This window comes from Choloepus didactylus, chromosome 8, assembly GCF_015220235.1.
Source record: "Choloepus didactylus isolate mChoDid1 chromosome 8, mChoDid1.pri, whole genome shotgun sequence".
NCBI lineage: Eukaryota > Metazoa > Chordata > Mammalia > Pilosa > Megalonychidae > Choloepus > Choloepus didactylus.
The window spans coordinates 66696938-66715033 of record NC_051314.1 but is presented as its reverse complement, the minus strand read 5'-3'; the positions used below and the strand labels follow the sequence as shown (position 1 = coordinate 66715033).

Genomic DNA, 18096 nt, shown 5'->3' with positions numbered 1-18096 from the left:
AAGTGGACAATGGGCTTAAGAAACTAAGTTCTAGTTGCCAGCTTTACTAAAACTGCATAGTTTACTTTGCTCACTTGTTAACTGACTATCTCTCCCATGAAAACCTGTGCTCCCGAAGGCGGGGCCTTTTCTGTCTTTTTACTATTGTGTCCCCAAAACCTAGATTCCTGCTTGGCACACAGTAGGCATGAATCAATACTGAATGACTGAATTTAGCAAGTTTCATTTGGGGTATGAAGTCAGCCAGTTTATTCATATAACTAGCTCATTTTTGGTAGTCAGTAAATTTGAAAATAATGCAGCTCAATTATAACATGTCTCCCATAAAGGTCTTCATAGACCCTTCCTTTTGTTCTAAAGAACTAATTTAAAACATCCTGTAGCCAATACAATTTACAGATTTTAAAAAGCAAAACACTTCATGTCTTATGTGCTAGGTTATACATCTTGAATGATAAAATCAGATTCAAGTAGCTGCTGATTCTACATTTAATTTAAAATTTTAATTTCACTTGTCCTGTCTTTCATAGTTAATATATTGTATTACCAAATCAACCTCTATTACCAATTTAAGGGGTGATATTTAAAACCACATCCATGGTGGTGTTTTACAATGATGAATTACTCTTTACACTCTAACTTAGACTCTTAAAGTTTAGAGAGTTGGAGTGAGGGTTGATGAGGAAGAAAAGAAAAAATTGCTTTTAGTGCATTTTAAGGCAGGGCTGAGTTATGGGTTGTTTATTAGCTTTTGGAGTCAAGAAAACATAAGTGGAAAAGACTGGCCCCCAGTATGGGCCTGCACTCACTTTTATTGCAGTGTCTTCCATGCCAGCCCTCTTGACATTGGCATTTGTTGGGTTCATGGCAGGCTCCGTGTATACCGCAGCCAGGCTCGCAGACAGCTACAATCAAAGGAGACATAAAGAAGGCTTTCTGAGCTTTCAGTTTTCAATAGAATTGCACGGCTGTTTTTCTTGCAGTTTTTGAGAACATGTTACTTTTAGCACATCCCCTCCCACCCTGCCTTTTTTTTTTCCTAAGTCAATCTCCAGCTATAAGTCAGTTTTGGACTTTTTGGAAAAACCCTGACAGTGATCTTAAACTAAGCCTGATGTTTCACATGCACAAAAGAGGCTCAGTAAGATTTTGAAATGGCAGGTCAATGGAAGTTTATTTTCCTTAAAGTAATTCCTAATGGTTAAAAAGTTTGGATGTGTGTATATGTATGTGAGTTTTTTATATGCATGGATTTCATGCAACTCCTTTGGTCCACAGAAAGGAAACATGTGTATGTCAGTGATGGAAGGTTAACTATGGTATCTGGGCAACATCCACAATGCCCAGAGGTTATATAATAAGAGGCTACTGCCAGTTTAATTATCCTGTAACCAAGATTGATTATGTCTATGGGGTACTTACGCTTTGAACAGAGGTCTCCTTGGTAACCTTTGGAGCACTTACATTTGCTTTTACCAATGCATTTACCTCCATTTCGACAGGGTTGTGGGCATTTGCCTGAAATAGAGAAGAACTCAGTGCTTTATTCAGAAGTAACTGCATTTTTCAAAAGAATGATAAGGTTTTGAGAAGATATTTTAAAATAGTAGCTATTTCCATTTATTTCAGATCAACTTTGTTTTTTACACTGAGTTACTTTTTTGAGGACAAACAGGTTATCATTTTTACTTATGGATTTAGATACATATTTTCTACAATAAATGTGTTGCCAAAATACTATATTTATATTGTTTCTTTATAGACAGAATATTTTAAATGCTTATAATCTAAAATATATCTTTCAAAAAGTTAAGAAATGAATGACCCTTTAAATGATCTTTTCTTCTGGTTTTTGAGTGTCATTTTTTCTTACAGCAGGCCAACACCTGGACCTGTAGGCATCTGTCTTAGCTTAGGATTCCCCAGAAAGCAGGACTTGCATGCAGATAGTTTATTTGGGGAAGAGATCCAGGAAATGGGAGTGAGGAGTGGTGTGCCGGCAAGAGGGAAAAAGAAAGCCAATACAGATGTCTGTTTGTGGGTTGGTCACCCCTGTTGGCCGGGTAGACCATGCCTTACAACTGTCTGCCTGGGGGAAGGGGGAGGTCAGCATTTATTCATCAGCACCTGTCTCCCACATGGGTTCACTCCCTGGTGCTTCCATGTTGTGATTATGTGAGTGCAGCTGCATTTTTTCAGGGCTCAGGGAAGCCTCTGGGTGGAAAGCAAGAGAAGATGAGATACAGTCAGTTTACACCTGTGCACAACGGGTTGCAGTGACAACGGCTGGAGAGAAGATAAATGTTTTAAAATTGTAGTTATTTCCATTTATTTCAGATCAACTTTGTTTTTTTACACTGAGTTACTTTTTTTTGGACAAACAGGTTATCATTTTTACTTATGGATTTAGAAATATATCTTTTTCTACAATAAATGTGTTGTCAAAATACTATATTTATATCAATTTTTATAGACAGAATATTTTAACCGATCTATAAATACTTATAATTAAAATACATCTTTCAAAAAGTTGAGAAATAAATGACCCTTTAAATGATCTTTTCTCTGGCTTCTGGTTTTGGAATGTCATTTTTTCTTACAGCAGGCTCAGAGACATGCGGTGAACAAAAGATGCCTGATACCACAATGTACATTTTTCTGGAATATCTTAGATCCTAATAATGTATCTTTGAAAGAAGGGCTTACTCTTTTTGTGCCAAATGAGTATTGCTTATGTTTTCACAAATCCTTGAATCACAGGATTTTAGAGCTAGAAGAGGGCCTTAAAACACGAATTTTCTTCTTTCTTACTCCAGAGGAGTTTGTTTATTCTCCTGTTGCAGTCTACAATTTGCCATCCTAAGGCAGAATTTTTCAAGGCAAAAGAGAAAGATCTTAGTGCTCACCCAGAACTGAAATCACATCCTGTGACTGGCATAATGATACTCCAAAGAGAACAAACAGCCATTAGATTTTGGTAGAGGAGGATTCTGGATTTTTCTTTTTGTTGTGATAGTTGTTCTCTCCCCAACCCACCCCTTTGTAACACTCATTACAAAGGCTTCTGGCTTCATAAGGAGGAGAAATGAAATCTTTATGCTAAACCAACCAGCTTTCATTCTCTAAGTCCTTCTTTTTTATGGCCAAATGAAGCACTGAATGCTGGGAACTACTATATATTTTACCAACAAGCATAATTCCTGGCAAATACTAAGTGAATTCCAAAAAAGAAAAAAAAAAAAGTTTTACTTCTCTGTTTTACTGTCCCAAAAGGACTTTCTTCTCATATAAACCTACCAAAGCAGCATTTAGTCTTCGTGGAGACTATATAGACCTAAAATACTGGGATGCAAGGGTCTCTCGCAAATCTGGTTTCTCTCAAACCTGGAATGCTACTGACCATCAGGTTTTTCTGATATTTCAGAGACAAGTATTAAAACAACCTTAATAAAAGAATACTGCCTTTTCATTGGCCATTAAAAATAAAAAGGTTCTCTTTTGCTAGGTTTGTATGCAAAGAATAACCACTTGCTACTGAGCTCTTAAATAGCCAAGGTTCCAACTCTTACCTAAAGGAAAGGAATATCTAGCTCCTAATTTCAATTTGTATCAAAGGAACATCTGACCCCATAATGTGCACAAAATTAAGTCATATCATAGTACTCTGGAATGCATTGAGTTTTTCCAAGAAAGCAAGAGGTGGGACAATAATTACATGGCAGAAAAGAGAGTGTTTATTGGTAAGCCTGAATTTTCCCATGTTCTATGAGGAGTGGACTTTGTAACCAGGATAATGCAGGGAGTGATTGATGGAGAGAACCTTTTCATTGACTCCAAGGGTATTTTGGTTTTCTTGGCAAGAGGAAAATGAGAACCGTTAGGTTCATCAAGCCTGGAAGGAGGACACTCTCTCCTGGTTATCATACTACAGAAACGTGGTGCAAGTGACCATTAGAGGCCATTGCTAGCTCAAGATAACGAAGATCTGATTGATTTCTAATTCAGAAACCTGTGTCTTTATTTTTAATTCCCTTTTCCTAAATATAATTTGCAACCATATTTTAACCACTGGACAGTGGAAACCTGAGAGATTGCACATTTTTTACCTACAGAGTAAACCCATTTGAACAGTTTTTACAGCTAACTTTTTTGCTTATAATGAGTGGATGAGATAAGCTATTGACAAAATAAAGAAATTAAACTTCCTCTGCCCATTTTAGTGTGGGATAACTGAAATTGTGACTCTTCTTCGCTAAAAAAAAGACAGGGTTTACAACAAATGCCAACTACTGTCATCTCTGGGTTTTAGGATTATAGATGATTTTTTTTCCAATATTCTAAATTTTCTACAAAGAACATACATTGCTTTTATAATAAAAAGAACCCATAAAGTTATTTTTAAAAACCTATTTGTAACAGTATAAACTTGCATGGTCTTTTTAACTGAAGGTTCATTCAAGATTCTTGGGAAATTGATAACAAGGTAAAAGTATACACCATCCATCCAGGTGTCTCTAACCAGGAGTTTTTTCTTCTTGTTGCTAACATCTGTAAGCATACCTTACAGTCAACTCAAACTGAAGTTTGAGAAGGTATCAATCCTGACAGATGCCAAAAGAAATGAAAATAAAAATAGCATTTCATTTTAAAAAGACAGTAACAAGTGCTGGCAAGAATGTGGGGGAAATTGGAACCCTTTTACATTGTTGGCAAGAAAGTAAAATGGTGCAGCTGCTTTGGAAAACAGTCTGGCAGGTCCTTGAAAAATTAAACATAGAGTTACCATTTGATTCAGTTACACTCCCAGGTATATGCACAATAGAAATGGAAACATGTTCATGCAAAAATGTGTACAATGAATGTACAATGAATGTTCATTGCAGCATTTTTCATAATAGCCCCAAAGCAGAAACAACCTAAATGTCCATCAACCAATGAATGGATAAAAAAAGTATATCCATACAATGGAATATTATCCAACAATAAAAAGGAATGGAGTATTGATACATGCTACAAAATGGATGAACCTTAAACATATCATTAAGTGAAAGAAGCCAGACACAAAGGGCCACATATTATATGATTCCATTTATATAAAATGTCCAGAATAGGCAAATTCATAGGGACAGAAGGTAGATTAGTGCTTGCTGGGGGCTGGGGAAAGGAGGGAGTGAGAAATGTCTGCTAATGATACAGAGTATTTTGGGGGGTGATGAAAATGTTCTGGAATTAGATAGTGGTGATGGTTGTACAACCTTGTGATTACATTGAATTGCCCAATTTAAAATGGTGAATTTTGTGGTATATCCCACTTTAACAAAGATTTCTACTTTTTCCTCTATTGTGGGAAAAATATAGGCAATTTATAACTCAAGACCTATTTCCATATTTTCCTGGTAATGTACTTCATTTAATAGAAACAGGAAATTTCCTAAAAGGATTTGAGATATAACTTTTGGTAGGGTCAATCAACAACTTTCAAAGACCCACATATTTTGTGCAGTTAAGAGAAAAAAAGGAATAGAAAACATTGTTTCTGCCAACGGAAAGTTCATAAAACTAAGAGCATGAGAGGCTATACTTACATGAAGAGAAATGAGCCTATGAACAAAGATTCATAAAAATGAATCAACTAGGTATGCAAAGTTTGAGAATAGGTATGGGAGAAAATTGAGGGGAGTTAGTTCAGCCATATCTTTATCAGGGAAGGGTAAGTAAGAAGAATAGAAACCACATTGACAAATAATTATATGTTCTGTAGAAACTTCAGAGGTATTTCATTTGAACTTTATAAAAATGGTTACTTTGTGTACTACTTATTAAAGCACAAAAACCCACAGACAAACTAGAGGTTGAACATTAACACAGGAAGTCAGAATTATTCAATTTTGAACCTACTACAACTTCAGAAACTATGACTGTACCAAACACAGTGGTGTTGTAGCAGATACAATACAGCTGGAAATGAGAATGCTGACTGTTTCCCTTCGCACACTTCCAGAAAGACAGCGTCCCAGCACCCACAGCACCCTCACGTTCCTTCTAGCTCTCAGCAGGGGCTTTTGTGCTGTCTTCTGGGTAATAATTCAATCTAGGATGGGGTTGGCTCATTTCCAAGTTTAATAGAGAAGTTAAACGACTTGCTGAGGGTTGCACAGCTGATAGGTGGCAGCGTCAGGACAAGTAGTCTGGGATCTTGATTCCCAAAACAATGATTATCCACCACATTCTACCTTTAAAATTTTAGTGAAGGCTTAAAGTGCATCAATCTTCAGTTTACAGCTCAATGTTTTTTGTAGGTTTTTTTTTTTCACATCGACACTTGTTTGACACTTTTCCAGTCAAGATATAGACCATTTTTGTCACCCCAAAGTGTTCATTTAAGCCCCCAACCGCTATTTTAATTTCTACTGTCATCAATCAGTTTTGCCTTTTCTTGAACCTCCTAAATATTGAATCGTGCAGTACGTACTAATCTGTGTCTGGCTCCTTTCACTCAACATAACATCTGTGATATTCGCTGATGAATCTCATTCTCTTTTACTGCCTCCCTTTCATTCTCCCTTTTCTTGGGTTTGTCCTTTTCTCTTAAATGGGTTATTAGACTGAGTCTAATATAGGGTATCAGACACTGAATGGCAGGGGAGAAAAAAACCCCCCTATGCCCACAGATCTATAAACCATTTCTAAGGTTGAAACTAGGGCTCCACATAGTGAGAATGGGACAAAAAATCACTAAGGAGAAATAATGTAACATGCTGAATAATCCAAACCCAGACATAACTGAGTCAGAGAACATCTGCTCCAAGCCACCTGAGGTGAGCCAGGTCACTCTTTTCATAACCTTTAGTCAAAATGAATGACAGCAGAGTCCCGTGCAAAGGGGCTACTGGCTTTAGTCCTCAGAGAATCTTTCCATTCTTTCTGGGCTTCAGATTCCTCACTGATAATGTGAAGGGTTTAGCTGAAATTTTTAACATCCCATATGATTGCCAAAATCATGACTCCATGAAATAAGAAGAATGCAGAAGGCCAATACTCACTAATTTCACATTGTTCTCCCTCTAGTCCTGGAGGGCAAATACACTTTCCAGGGTAGAAACAGGTCCCTCCGTTAAAGCAGGTGTTTGAGCAGTTTGCTGTAGGAGCGAATAACAGAGCATTGCATTAGACAGTTGGTTAACAGAAACTTCGCGTTAAGTTAGGTAACACTCATAGCCATCTGCTACTTGCCTGTTTACATAACAAAGTAAGCTGCTTTACTGATAAAAGAACCGTGACCAATTGCTTGACCATTTACAGATTCCAACAGGATAATAGTTCTATACAGGATAGCACACACATTATATAGTATGCACCCTACGGGTTTACATCTTAGTGAAACCAGGCAGGGTGTGAAAAATAGTATTTTTAAAATTTCCTTTTAAGTATCTATGCCTTTGAAATGAGAACACAATAGACATAAGACAATATATATCTTTAACATCAGGTTGGAAGAAGTTAGAGCAAAAAAGGAGAAAACTTACTTTGGAATAGCTAAAAGGAGAGAAGCCATAAATATCAGGATCCAACACAGGAGAAAGCAAATTTCTTTCAAAATAAGATGAACAGAGACAGGAATTTTTTTACAAAATAAACTGCTATAAAGGAATGCATTCTCATTGTGGCAAGTCAATTAATTCAGAGATTGATAAATAAAAATGTAATAACCCCTCTTTTCAGCTCCATTCCCACATTGCTGAGATGACACATCTTTCTCTAGATCATATCAAAGTATGCATATATATGTACATACATACCAACAGATGTATATTTTGATATGGGATAGAAAAATGTATCATACCTACATACATATGTGGGGTTTTACTTTTCCATTTGTTAAACCTATTATCCTGTAATTCTGTCCACTTAACAACATATCATGCTCATGTATATTGGTTCCAAGGTCCACAAATAGGTTTAATTTATTCTTTTTAATAGTTGTAAATGATTTCATAGTATAGTTATATCATAGTTTATTCACCCAATTGATGAACATTCAAATTTCTCCAGTTTTTTTTGCCTCAATAAACAGTGTTGCAAAATACATCTTTGCATGTAAAATAAAATAAATAAACTTTTATGACATTTGGAAGAAGGAGTAATTTATTCAGGAAAAGACAGACCATGGACCCTCCTGAGATCCCACAAGTGTGGTGGCTGCAAGAGTAAGAGGGATAAAGTAGCCAGATGTATTATTGTGAGAGTCCAATTAATCTGATTATCTAGGTAATAATCATACAGTTTGCAACTCATCCTAGACACTTTGCTTTCCTCTCTCTTGGGATCAAATTCAGCTCTCTGGGCTCCTAAAATAGGGAGGACCAAGAAATGGAGGTGGGGGGAGAGGGAGCAAATATCTAAAAATAGACAATTTGGCTCATTCTGTAAGGGAGTTTAAAATTAGAGCTTGGATTTTCAGCAATTCCAGTTATATGGCCTGTTTGTTCTTATTCCATATAAAACAAGCCATAGTTGTCTATAGATGAACAAAAGCTAAACTAAACTTCCAAGAGGAAAATCAGAAAGGAAATCCAAAAATTTTAAGAGTATGTTTTCATTGTCAAAAAAAAGTTCAACTAAAAAGTTCTATCAAATCATACTCCTTAAGTCACAAGCTTTATGTTTAAAATCTTAAGTGTCTCCTAGCTCAAGGCAATACTGTACTTGCCATTTCAAAATCAAGCCTCCCAATGTAGGAGGAAGCAACAGCATTTGGGTATAGGATTTAGGAGAAAAGCTCTCTGGCTTCCTTGTTATTTGCTGCTTGTATTGCTAGAGCTGGACAGTTGTTTTCTTGAGTGTGTCCTGTCATGTCACTTGCTCCTGTTTCTCCTGGGAATAATAAGAGATGAAAAAATGTGGGGATAAGTGCCCACTTGGCCCTCTGTACACTTCCCTTACTGATGTATAGAACGGAATGAACCCAGTACCTTTATTCAAAGTTAGAGAATTTAACAAAGCTGATTATATAATTTGGCTACAGTACTCTCAGTGCTTGTATAATATTTCAGCATCCTAACCAAGCTTCTCTACATTTCTTCTGTGCAATGATTCTTGAATAGGAAAATGAGCCAGAGACACCAAGTAACTTTCACTAGGCCAAAGCTTAACTACTCAAGTCAAAAAGTTGTGTCCCCAGGTGCTGGAGAAAACGTGGAGAGAGGGATTTACCTATGCACTGTTGGTGGGGAAGTAGAATGTTGCAGCCTATCTGGAGGATGGTATGGTGTTTCACAAGAAGCTAAGTATGTGGGTGCATAAGGTCCTGCAACCTCATTATTGGGTATATACTTGGAAGAACTGAGAGCAGGGACATGAATGGACATTTGCACACTGGTGTTTGTGGTGGCAGTGATCACAATTTGTAATGGATGGAGGTGGCCTAAGGGTACACTGATGGATGAACAGAATGGTGAACCATGGTGTATGCATTCAATAGAAAACTGAGCAGCTGCAAGAAGGAATGAAGCTGTGAGACATACAACTAGATGAATGGATCTTGAGGACTGCATTTTGAGTGAAATGTACCAGAAATGAAAAGACAAACATTATAATGCCTCACTAATATGGACTAACTATAATGTGTAAACTCTGAGAATTGAATCTTAGAGCACAGGTTATCAGGGGAATGTTTATTGTAATGGTCCCTAGATTGTAAGCTCTTACAGAAGTCATATTTATTCCTGAGTTGTAATGGTTCTCTCTAAATTCTGAGATGCTGAGCTCCTTCTGTAGAACCTAGTCAGTCTCCGGAACTTTGGGTATCTGTGCGATACCCGAGACTCAGAGCTAGAGTTCAGCAGCTATGAATGTATTATCTCATATAGCAACTGTTAAAAAGAAAAAAAGGCTGAAAAAGAGTTCAGACTTCACTTAGAGATATGAATGAAGCAGATCTGGTTAGGACTAAGGCAAATCAGGCCAAAGCGTAAAGGACAATATTGACGGTGTTTTAAAATTTCAACTTCTGTGTGAGACCAAGGGAAGAGATGTTTATTTGGTACAGGATCTATATTTTCTGTAGCACACTAAATAATTTAACTTGTATGGTCAGTTTTTCAAACACCATAATTACATGGAACTTAGAATAGGAAGTCAGATCTGGTAGGTTTGTACAGGTTAGTGTGAAACCCTGATACATCTGAAAGCAATTCAGACAGGGAATAAAAATATATTTGCAGGGCACTCCTGAGGAACTGGGGGAAAATGCAGAGAAATTTAACTTCCCTACATGGGGAATTACTGATATTCTCATAAGCATTGAGGACTACCAATTTAGTAGGCCAAGCCCTCAATCTTGGGGCTTCCCCTTATGAAGCTTGTTACTGCAAAAGAGAGGCAAAGTCTACTTAAAATTGTGCCTAAGAGTCTCCCCCAGAGAACCTCTTTTGTTGCTCGATTGATTGTCATGATGAATGCATAACTATATATGATGGTACTGTGAACAATTGATTGTACACTGTGGATGACTGTATGGTATTTGCATATATCTCAATAAAACTTAATTTTAAAAAAAGTTGCATCCCAAGAGCCAATGAAAATGTTTCTTTAATGTTTCTTCAATATGTAGTACTAGGGTCTAACTCCATGCCAGTAATTAAACCATTTTTTCAGAGGCTCAATACTCTTCTCCTGGATGATAAAAGCATCTTTTTTGTTGCGGTAGTGAAAACCATTATTTTTAATGTTCCCAGATCTCCAGTGAGACCAAGTGAAATTTCAACAGACTTTCCAGAAGAATTTTTTTAAAAATTTACTGGATGGTAATAGTAGGAAAGTCTTTCATCTAAAAGACGAAGTATTTCAAATGTAAACAGTACTGGAATACAAGTCAATGTATTCCTTCAGTAATGACTGTGCAGCATCTGTGACAGCATAGCGTTAGAAAAATATCACAATTGACACTCCACTGTGCAAGCCACACCAGTAACAGCAGCAGCAATGAAAGCAGGCCTCACAAATGGTCTCTTTCAACCTATGGATACGTGAGTTCTTCGTTCAAACCTCTGAAGGTTTTGCTCTATTTCCTAATAGCTTAGAGGTAATGTGAGTTCAATTCTGCTTCACGAAATGTCCAATTTTGAAACAGCAGAGGTGTTGGGTGCTAAATTTACATACATGAAAGGAAGCATCATAATAAGGAATTTCCTCACGGACTGTTAATTATCAGTGGCATTAGTACTTAATGTTTATGAATACAAATTTTAAAAATTGTTTTAAATCTAACATTAGTGTTTTGAAAGACCACTTCTTATTTTTTAAAGAAGGTAACAATACTTTCACATATTGTATCAATTAGCTCAGGGTTGGGAGTGGGAGTTGATGGTTTAATTCCCAGTTTAGCAATCGGAAATGCATGACCCAGGGAGAGATTAAATTATTTGCCAAGATGCATTCACTCATGTAGGAATCAAAACCTGAATCAGGCTGCCTGAGTTGGACAACATGGTGCAGTGGAAGATGTGAATTTGGATCAAGCTACTCAAGCTCAATGAATTTCATTTTGCTTATCTGGGAATAGATGATAATACTTTGCATATCTCAAAAGGTCACTGAGATAAAAACATTGTATGAAAGCAATTTGTATACTATAAAATAACAGACAATCATAAATTATCATTCTAACTCACGCTAAGGGTTCTTTCCTTTAGTTTTTCTTTCATTTTTTTTTAAGCTACTAACTGCCATATTGATTGATGCTAACTGTGTTATCACTAAATAGACACTTCCCCAAAATTTACCATTTTATTTCAGGGCATGTATTTATTTTAAAAAGCAACGCTCTACTCATGCAATTAGCATTTTTGACACACAATTTGCATTATATTCTTTAAATTTTTTCCACTTAAAAGACATGAAAAGGGAAAATAGGTATCTTATAAAGAGTATGACTCATTCGTTAATATCTTAGGTTGAGTTTGGATCTACTTTCTGAGGGTAAAAGCCTGGCTATGATAGTGCAATGCTAAGAAAGAGGAGCCAGATCTCTCAGGGATGTGCTTTATGCAGAGCATTGAACTGAGTGAACTTCTAAGTCAGGCAATTTGAAGTCAGTTGCTTAATTTCTCAGTCTTAGATGCTCACCTGTAAAACTGATTTAGGATATACCAAAACCCCATGTGACAGAGGCACCTAGTTGTTCACAAAAATCCATGCTCACCTTCCATAATGGAAGTTGTCAGTAGGAGACAGTTGTCCAGCCAGGATGACATTTCTCATTCTAGTATCCAGATAGGACTGTGAGGCTATTCCTACCCATGGAACAGGTGAGGAAGTTTTCTGGATCACTTCTGGGTCAGGGCTTTTTTTTTTTTTTTCTTTTTTTATGAGTAACTACTCCACTCTCTCTTCCTCTGCTCTTAGGCTGGATCCAGATGACTCTAAAGCTCTAATCAGATGGAAGGTACCTGGGCCCCTGAGTCACCACATGGAGAAGGGCTGCCCACTAACTAGGTGTACCTGCACTGAAGCATTTTGTGAGTGAAAATAAACATCTACTGTGTCAAGCTACACTAAAATTGGGAGGTTCACTTACCACAGCAGCCAGCTTCACTCTAAGTGATACAACCTATTTGCAGAGCTTTATGTGGAGTGATGCTATATTAAGTAGACTTATTTTAATCAACATTTAAAAAAGTTAAAAGAACTTTTATCTTAAAAAAAAAAAGAAAGGAGAAGAAGCTGTTACCTTTGTCACAATTGACCCCATAGAATCCAGGTGGGCAAATGCAGAAACCGGGAGTGACACAAAGTCCGCCATTCATACACTGGGGTGTGCAGAGGGCTAATGGGGAGAGAGAAGCCTGATTAAGGCCCAGCAGGGTTTGGGGGTGGGTACATTTTGGAAATGTCAGTAATACAACTGGTCCCTATTTTCAAGCCCTGTGCTTGACTCTAAAATGGTCACTCTTCAGAGATCCAAATTTGCTATAATAAAAATTATTTTTGTGGCCTAAATTAAGATACCTTTTTTTTTTTTTTAACCTATTCCTCAGCTTATTTCATAGGAGAGAATTTTGGAAATGTTCCATTTGAATGCCTGATTTAATTTTGTCCAGAATCCTTATTTTGACAGAGATGTGGCCTCCTTAATACGTGAATACCTCTCTCTGCCTTATTTCCTTGATCTTCCCATTCCAAATAAATGCAAATAAGCAAATGTTCTTATTTCTTGAAGATGAAAAATACTGTACTTTGTTCAAATAAGCTCTTAGTATTTAAGCTTCTTGTGATTCATATTCACTTTCTTGTTTGTATTTTTTTTCTCATAGAATTCTCTTGAAAGAGATTTCCCTGAAATGGATGCACTTATTATACAAATGATTTTCATCCTTTTATTTGCCTTATAACAACATCATAACTCAGGTTTAGACTTAATGATTATGAATCAAGTTACTTTTTATTGGAAAAGATAATTTCAAATCACTAGTAACACCAGCTTTTTAAGCCCACCTTAATTGGGGAAAAACCTCAAAACTTTCATAGGAGTTTGCCACCATAGTACGGGGTCTATAATAATGAAATGGGGTGGGGGAAAAGGAGCAACTGTAAAGAGCATAGACAGTGAACCAAAGTTCTCCACCCTGTTACCTTTAGAAATTCTAAAATATGTTCCAATAGTCTTCTGTGGGTTTTAAACATTTCACCAATCCTTATAACAACCAGAAAAACAATTTCAGAGAAGGTGTTTAAAATATATGTGGGACTCCATTTCACCAGCATCTGTGTGACACCCCCCTGCTCTTTACCTTTCTCACAGTGAGGTCCATAGAATCCATCAGGACACTCGCAGACACGTCTGTCATTACAAAAGCCTCCGTTTCGGCACCCACCGGGGCATTCCGCTGTATCAAAGAGAAACAAAACTTATATGGACGCCCATTAAATTTGTTGGATGAATTGCAGGCAACAAGAAGAGGCAAGTAGTCATTCTTTTACCAGATTGTTAATTATGATTATTTCCACGATTATCATAATTTATTTAATACTGATACTCCTACCTTTTTGTGTTGAATACTCATTTCATTCTCTCTATACCATTTGTACTTCAAAAAGTCTTCCAAGTATGATTTTGCCTCCCTTAATCCAACTTCCAACAGTAGAGGGTTCATGCAAGGAGGCGAAGCGGGTTTTATTCTGCCTTCCCCCTCACCTATTCAACTGTACCTCTTTAAACTCACACTGTAATGGAATGAATGATGGTGCCCTCAATAGTCACTTTCAGAGGTAGGTACATCTTTAGAGCTCTGAAAGACTCCAGAGCTTAAATTCTGTGCTGAAGAAGCTTATTTCAGGATGGGAAAGGAGCCAGACGTTCGTGTTTAAATGGGCATCTGAGGAGTGGCAGTGAGGTGCTGCAGCCTTTGCCTGGCAGGGATCAGTGGCTCGCTGGCGGGACCCTGTCCTCCGTGGAAGTCAGTAGCACCAACCTTTGGCAGTGGATATAGACAGAGTTGCCTTTGGTGCATGAAAGATGCTGGTAATGACTGGCAACCTTGCAATGAGAAATCAGAGCTAATAAAGGGGAGGAAATTCATGCCCGTAGAGGTGAGATATACCTGGGGACTCCCAAATATTGTGCTGGGCTTGGGGAAGGAAAGAGGAAGGAGAGAGGACATTTTGAAGGGGTATTAGCATTTCTAAAATTGCAAATAGAAGCAAAGCCAGAGAAAGTCCGTCGTAGTATTGTTACTAGACCCTATGTTTTCCACTCCTCCCACTGGTGTGGTTACCATTATACCACCCCAACACTGAAATATATGTAGAAACCATGAAACCACCCATTGATATAGGGAAGAGGGGAATTAAGCAGAAAAAATATGAGGATATTGACATAGTTTGTAGAAACTCCAGAAAACTAAACATCACTACTCTAGGGGGAAACAGAATGTTGAAACCTGGTCCTTCACCTTATACTGTTCCTGAGGTCACACCCAGCACCCTGGTCCTCGTCTTTTTTGTGCACAGTTCTCTGGTCTCTGCTGTTTATTCATTCGTGACAAATGTGTACTGATGCCACCAAACATGAGACACAGTTCTAGCTCCTGGGTGAGCCATGAACAAAGACCTAGTCTCTGTCCTCATGCTGCTTAGGAGGAGGTCTAACAGAGAGGCAGATATTAATCAAATAAGCATGCAAATATATTCACATTATGTGAAGTACAGCCAATGTGAAATTGAAAACACCATATATAAACAACCTACATAGTTCTGGGTATACATTAGGTATAAAACAAATATTTAATGAATGGATTAAATTTTAGATTAGTTACTTTCTGGTGATGTAAAGGGAACTAACTAACTTTCATCAGTATATGTTTTTCTGTATGAAAGGTGATTTCTAAAACTTCTAGAAAAGCTAATCCCGTCCATACTATATGGTGTATACAGCCAGGGGCAACACTTACTGGCCTTGTCTCGGGAATTTAGATGTTCCACTTTCCAATTCCCTTTGTTTAGCAAAGCTGTGAAAAGGGCTTTTTTTTTTTTTTTTTTTTTTTTTTTTTTTTTTTTTTTGCCTCCCCTAGGGTTGTGGGGGAATACAAGCAATACAAGAGAAGCACTGGCTGCTAGCTCAGCTTTATGAGTTAGAATCCAACACCCTGTATGAGTGCCTTTATATACTCAATATACTTGGTGTTTGTAATTCTTGACATAATATAGAAATGTAACTTCAGAGATTGTTTTGGAGCTCTGACACTGACCTCTTCCTATTTTCTTCCCATCAGATATGGATTTTATACAAAAGAATAGTGATGGATGGGACCTATATATATACATGGTCCAAGGGCCTATAACTCCCAAAGGTGTCTGGGTGACAGCTCCTATGGCACTTAGATCCAAAGTGTACTTGGACCAGATTTTGTGGGGAGGCTGAAGGTAATAAATGAAAACTGCCTTCATGCCTAATTGTATGTACTGTACTCTACTATATAGTTATGTCACATTTAAAAGGCTGAGATTAAGATGAAGTGTACCTGATAAAGTGGTATGGTTTCCAGCAATATCCGGACTATGTGCAAAACTGCTCCAAGTCCTCACGTATAAGGCTGGAGGCCTAGAAGGAGAAGTTGACCTTCCAGAAGGTCTGATATGATTCTTACTCAGATTTTATCATCTGTCACTGTTTTGTGTCCACTAGTGAGGCTCTTGGGGTCTGGAATCTTGTATCTTTTCCTGTCCTGGAGAATCTCTCAGCTCTGCTTTTTGATTGAATTGACTGCCTTCTGTAATCTTTAGGTAAACTAAACCTTACTTGATTCACCCTCGAGGTGCCTGTGCTTGGCCTGTCCATCTGCTTGAGTCAACTCTTAACATTCGTCAACAACAGCACTCATGCAAGCAGCTGGTGACTCTGGTAACAGGATTCCTTTTAGGAATTCCTTTTAGTCACCACCATATGATTTCCCTGCCATTATGGAAGATATAACGCAACCTCAAAAGTTCTAATCTTCTGGGAGTTTGAAAGATTCTAATTCTAATCTAAATCTAATCTAACTCTAAATCTACTTTTACTTCTATCTTTTTAGAGAGGGCATGGGGGAAGAGAAAGGGATTAATTCTATTCATCTGTTTTATTAGCTACAGATTTAAATTTTAGATCCTTTTCAAAAGAGTAATATTTGTGTTAATGAGTCAGGATTCACACAAAGAGAACCTCTAAACCTTTATAATTTTTTTATTGGGTGATGGGAAGCAATATACAGTAGAGGCCAAGAGCCAATCTTTTGGAGTCAGATTGACCTGGTTAAAACCTCAGCTTCCCTATTTGGTAAATGTGTAACCTTGGATAAATTATTTCACCTCATCTGGAAACTAGAGTGGTTAATAATAGTATGTAACTGACAGGATTGCTGGGAAGATTAAATGAGATAGTGAATGTAGAGTGTTGATGGTGACTAGCGCAAAGCTAGTGCTCAATGATTGTTAACTATTATTAGATCAGCAAGGGTCACAGATTTGACTTGGAGACAAAGCATTTTATTCAGTGAAATGAATTATCCAGAAAGGACTGGATAATATATTCAACATGGATATATTGAGCTCTTACTATTTGCCAGGAACTATTCTAGGAGAACATTACCTCAGATGCTATAAAGGAGAAGGACAAGAGGATATGATTACTTTTAATTGACTAGATTCACAGATTTCAGATAACTTACAACAAAAAATTCCTTAGAGAAAAAGTAGGTGACTGTGCTAAAAATGACACCAATATGTGATATGCAGGGTATCCAAGTTCACCTTTGCCCAAATTGCACCTGGAAGCCTTATGACCTTCACCATCCATGATTACCTTGTTGACAGGTTTTAAAGAAGATAGCATTTTGAGGTGTCTGGAGGATAGTGTTGCCTTCAGAGTTCATTACAATCACGTTCACTTCAAACGCTGCGACTCCATCTTGTTTTCCGAGACATGGGAAGCCAACTTGAACAACTACACGAAAAAGAGAGTACAGAGAAATAGTTTATCTATTTGATTCCAGTGGTACAGGAATCTTAGGAAGAGAGGCAAAGTACAAAGCAAAAAATGTTCACATATCATTATTTGACATTAAAAAAAAAATCTCTACAGAAGCAGATACTCTATTTTGAGTCTCCACAGACCTTGCACATCATGCTGGGTGGAAAAAGAATGAATGGCTCTCAGTAATTTGTACCCTGCTAATAAGGAATTGGGGATATTTTGCTCAGAGTCTGGGACTGTACTATTCAAAAAAAACAAAAACAAAACCCACCCTTTCTTTGAAAGTTAAAGACACAAATAGGCAGCAGAGCTTGATTAATTTGATTAATTACTTTGTGAGCACTTTCATTGCCTCCATACAATCCAAAAAAGAGCTAAGAATCCAACATTTCATAACCCATTAAATAAAGTTCTATGAACAATACCCCATGAATGGGTTTATTTTATTTTGTGTGCTTCAAAGTGACAAAATACCTTCTTTGAAAATTTTCTACAATTCAAACAATTCACACTGAACTCCAATCTTTGGACTGAGTTAATTAAGTTAATATTATCTCAAGCTATTTGTTAATATGAAGTGTACATAT

At 37.2% G+C, this 18096-nt stretch overlaps 1 protein-coding gene and 1 long non-coding RNA gene across 3 annotated transcripts in view; one reads left to right on the top strand and one right to left on the bottom strand.

The window, feature by feature from the left end:
* Positions 1-12513, top strand: part of LOC119543168 — a 36107-nt gene extending 23594 nt beyond the window's left edge. For both annotated transcript variants that reach the window (XR_005218533.1, XR_005218534.1), the window contains one exon: positions 12406-12513. This is a non-coding gene — a long non-coding RNA (uncharacterized LOC119543168). The remainder of the gene's footprint in view (positions 1-12405) is intronic.
* Positions 1-18096, bottom strand: part of WIF1 (WNT inhibitory factor 1) — a 71122-nt gene that overhangs the window by 3055 nt on the left and 49971 nt on the right. The window contains exons 4-9 of the mRNA XM_037847862.1: positions 17339-17479; positions 13791-13886; positions 12731-12826; positions 7044-7139; positions 1423-1518; positions 810-905 (exon numbers count right to left, since the gene is read on the bottom strand). Coding sequence (XP_037703790.1) covers positions 810-905; positions 1423-1518; positions 7044-7139; positions 12731-12826; positions 13791-13886; positions 17339-17479 — 621 coding nt within the window. The remainder of the gene's footprint in view (positions 1-809; positions 906-1422; positions 1519-7043; positions 7140-12730; positions 12827-13790; positions 13887-17338; positions 17480-18096) is intronic.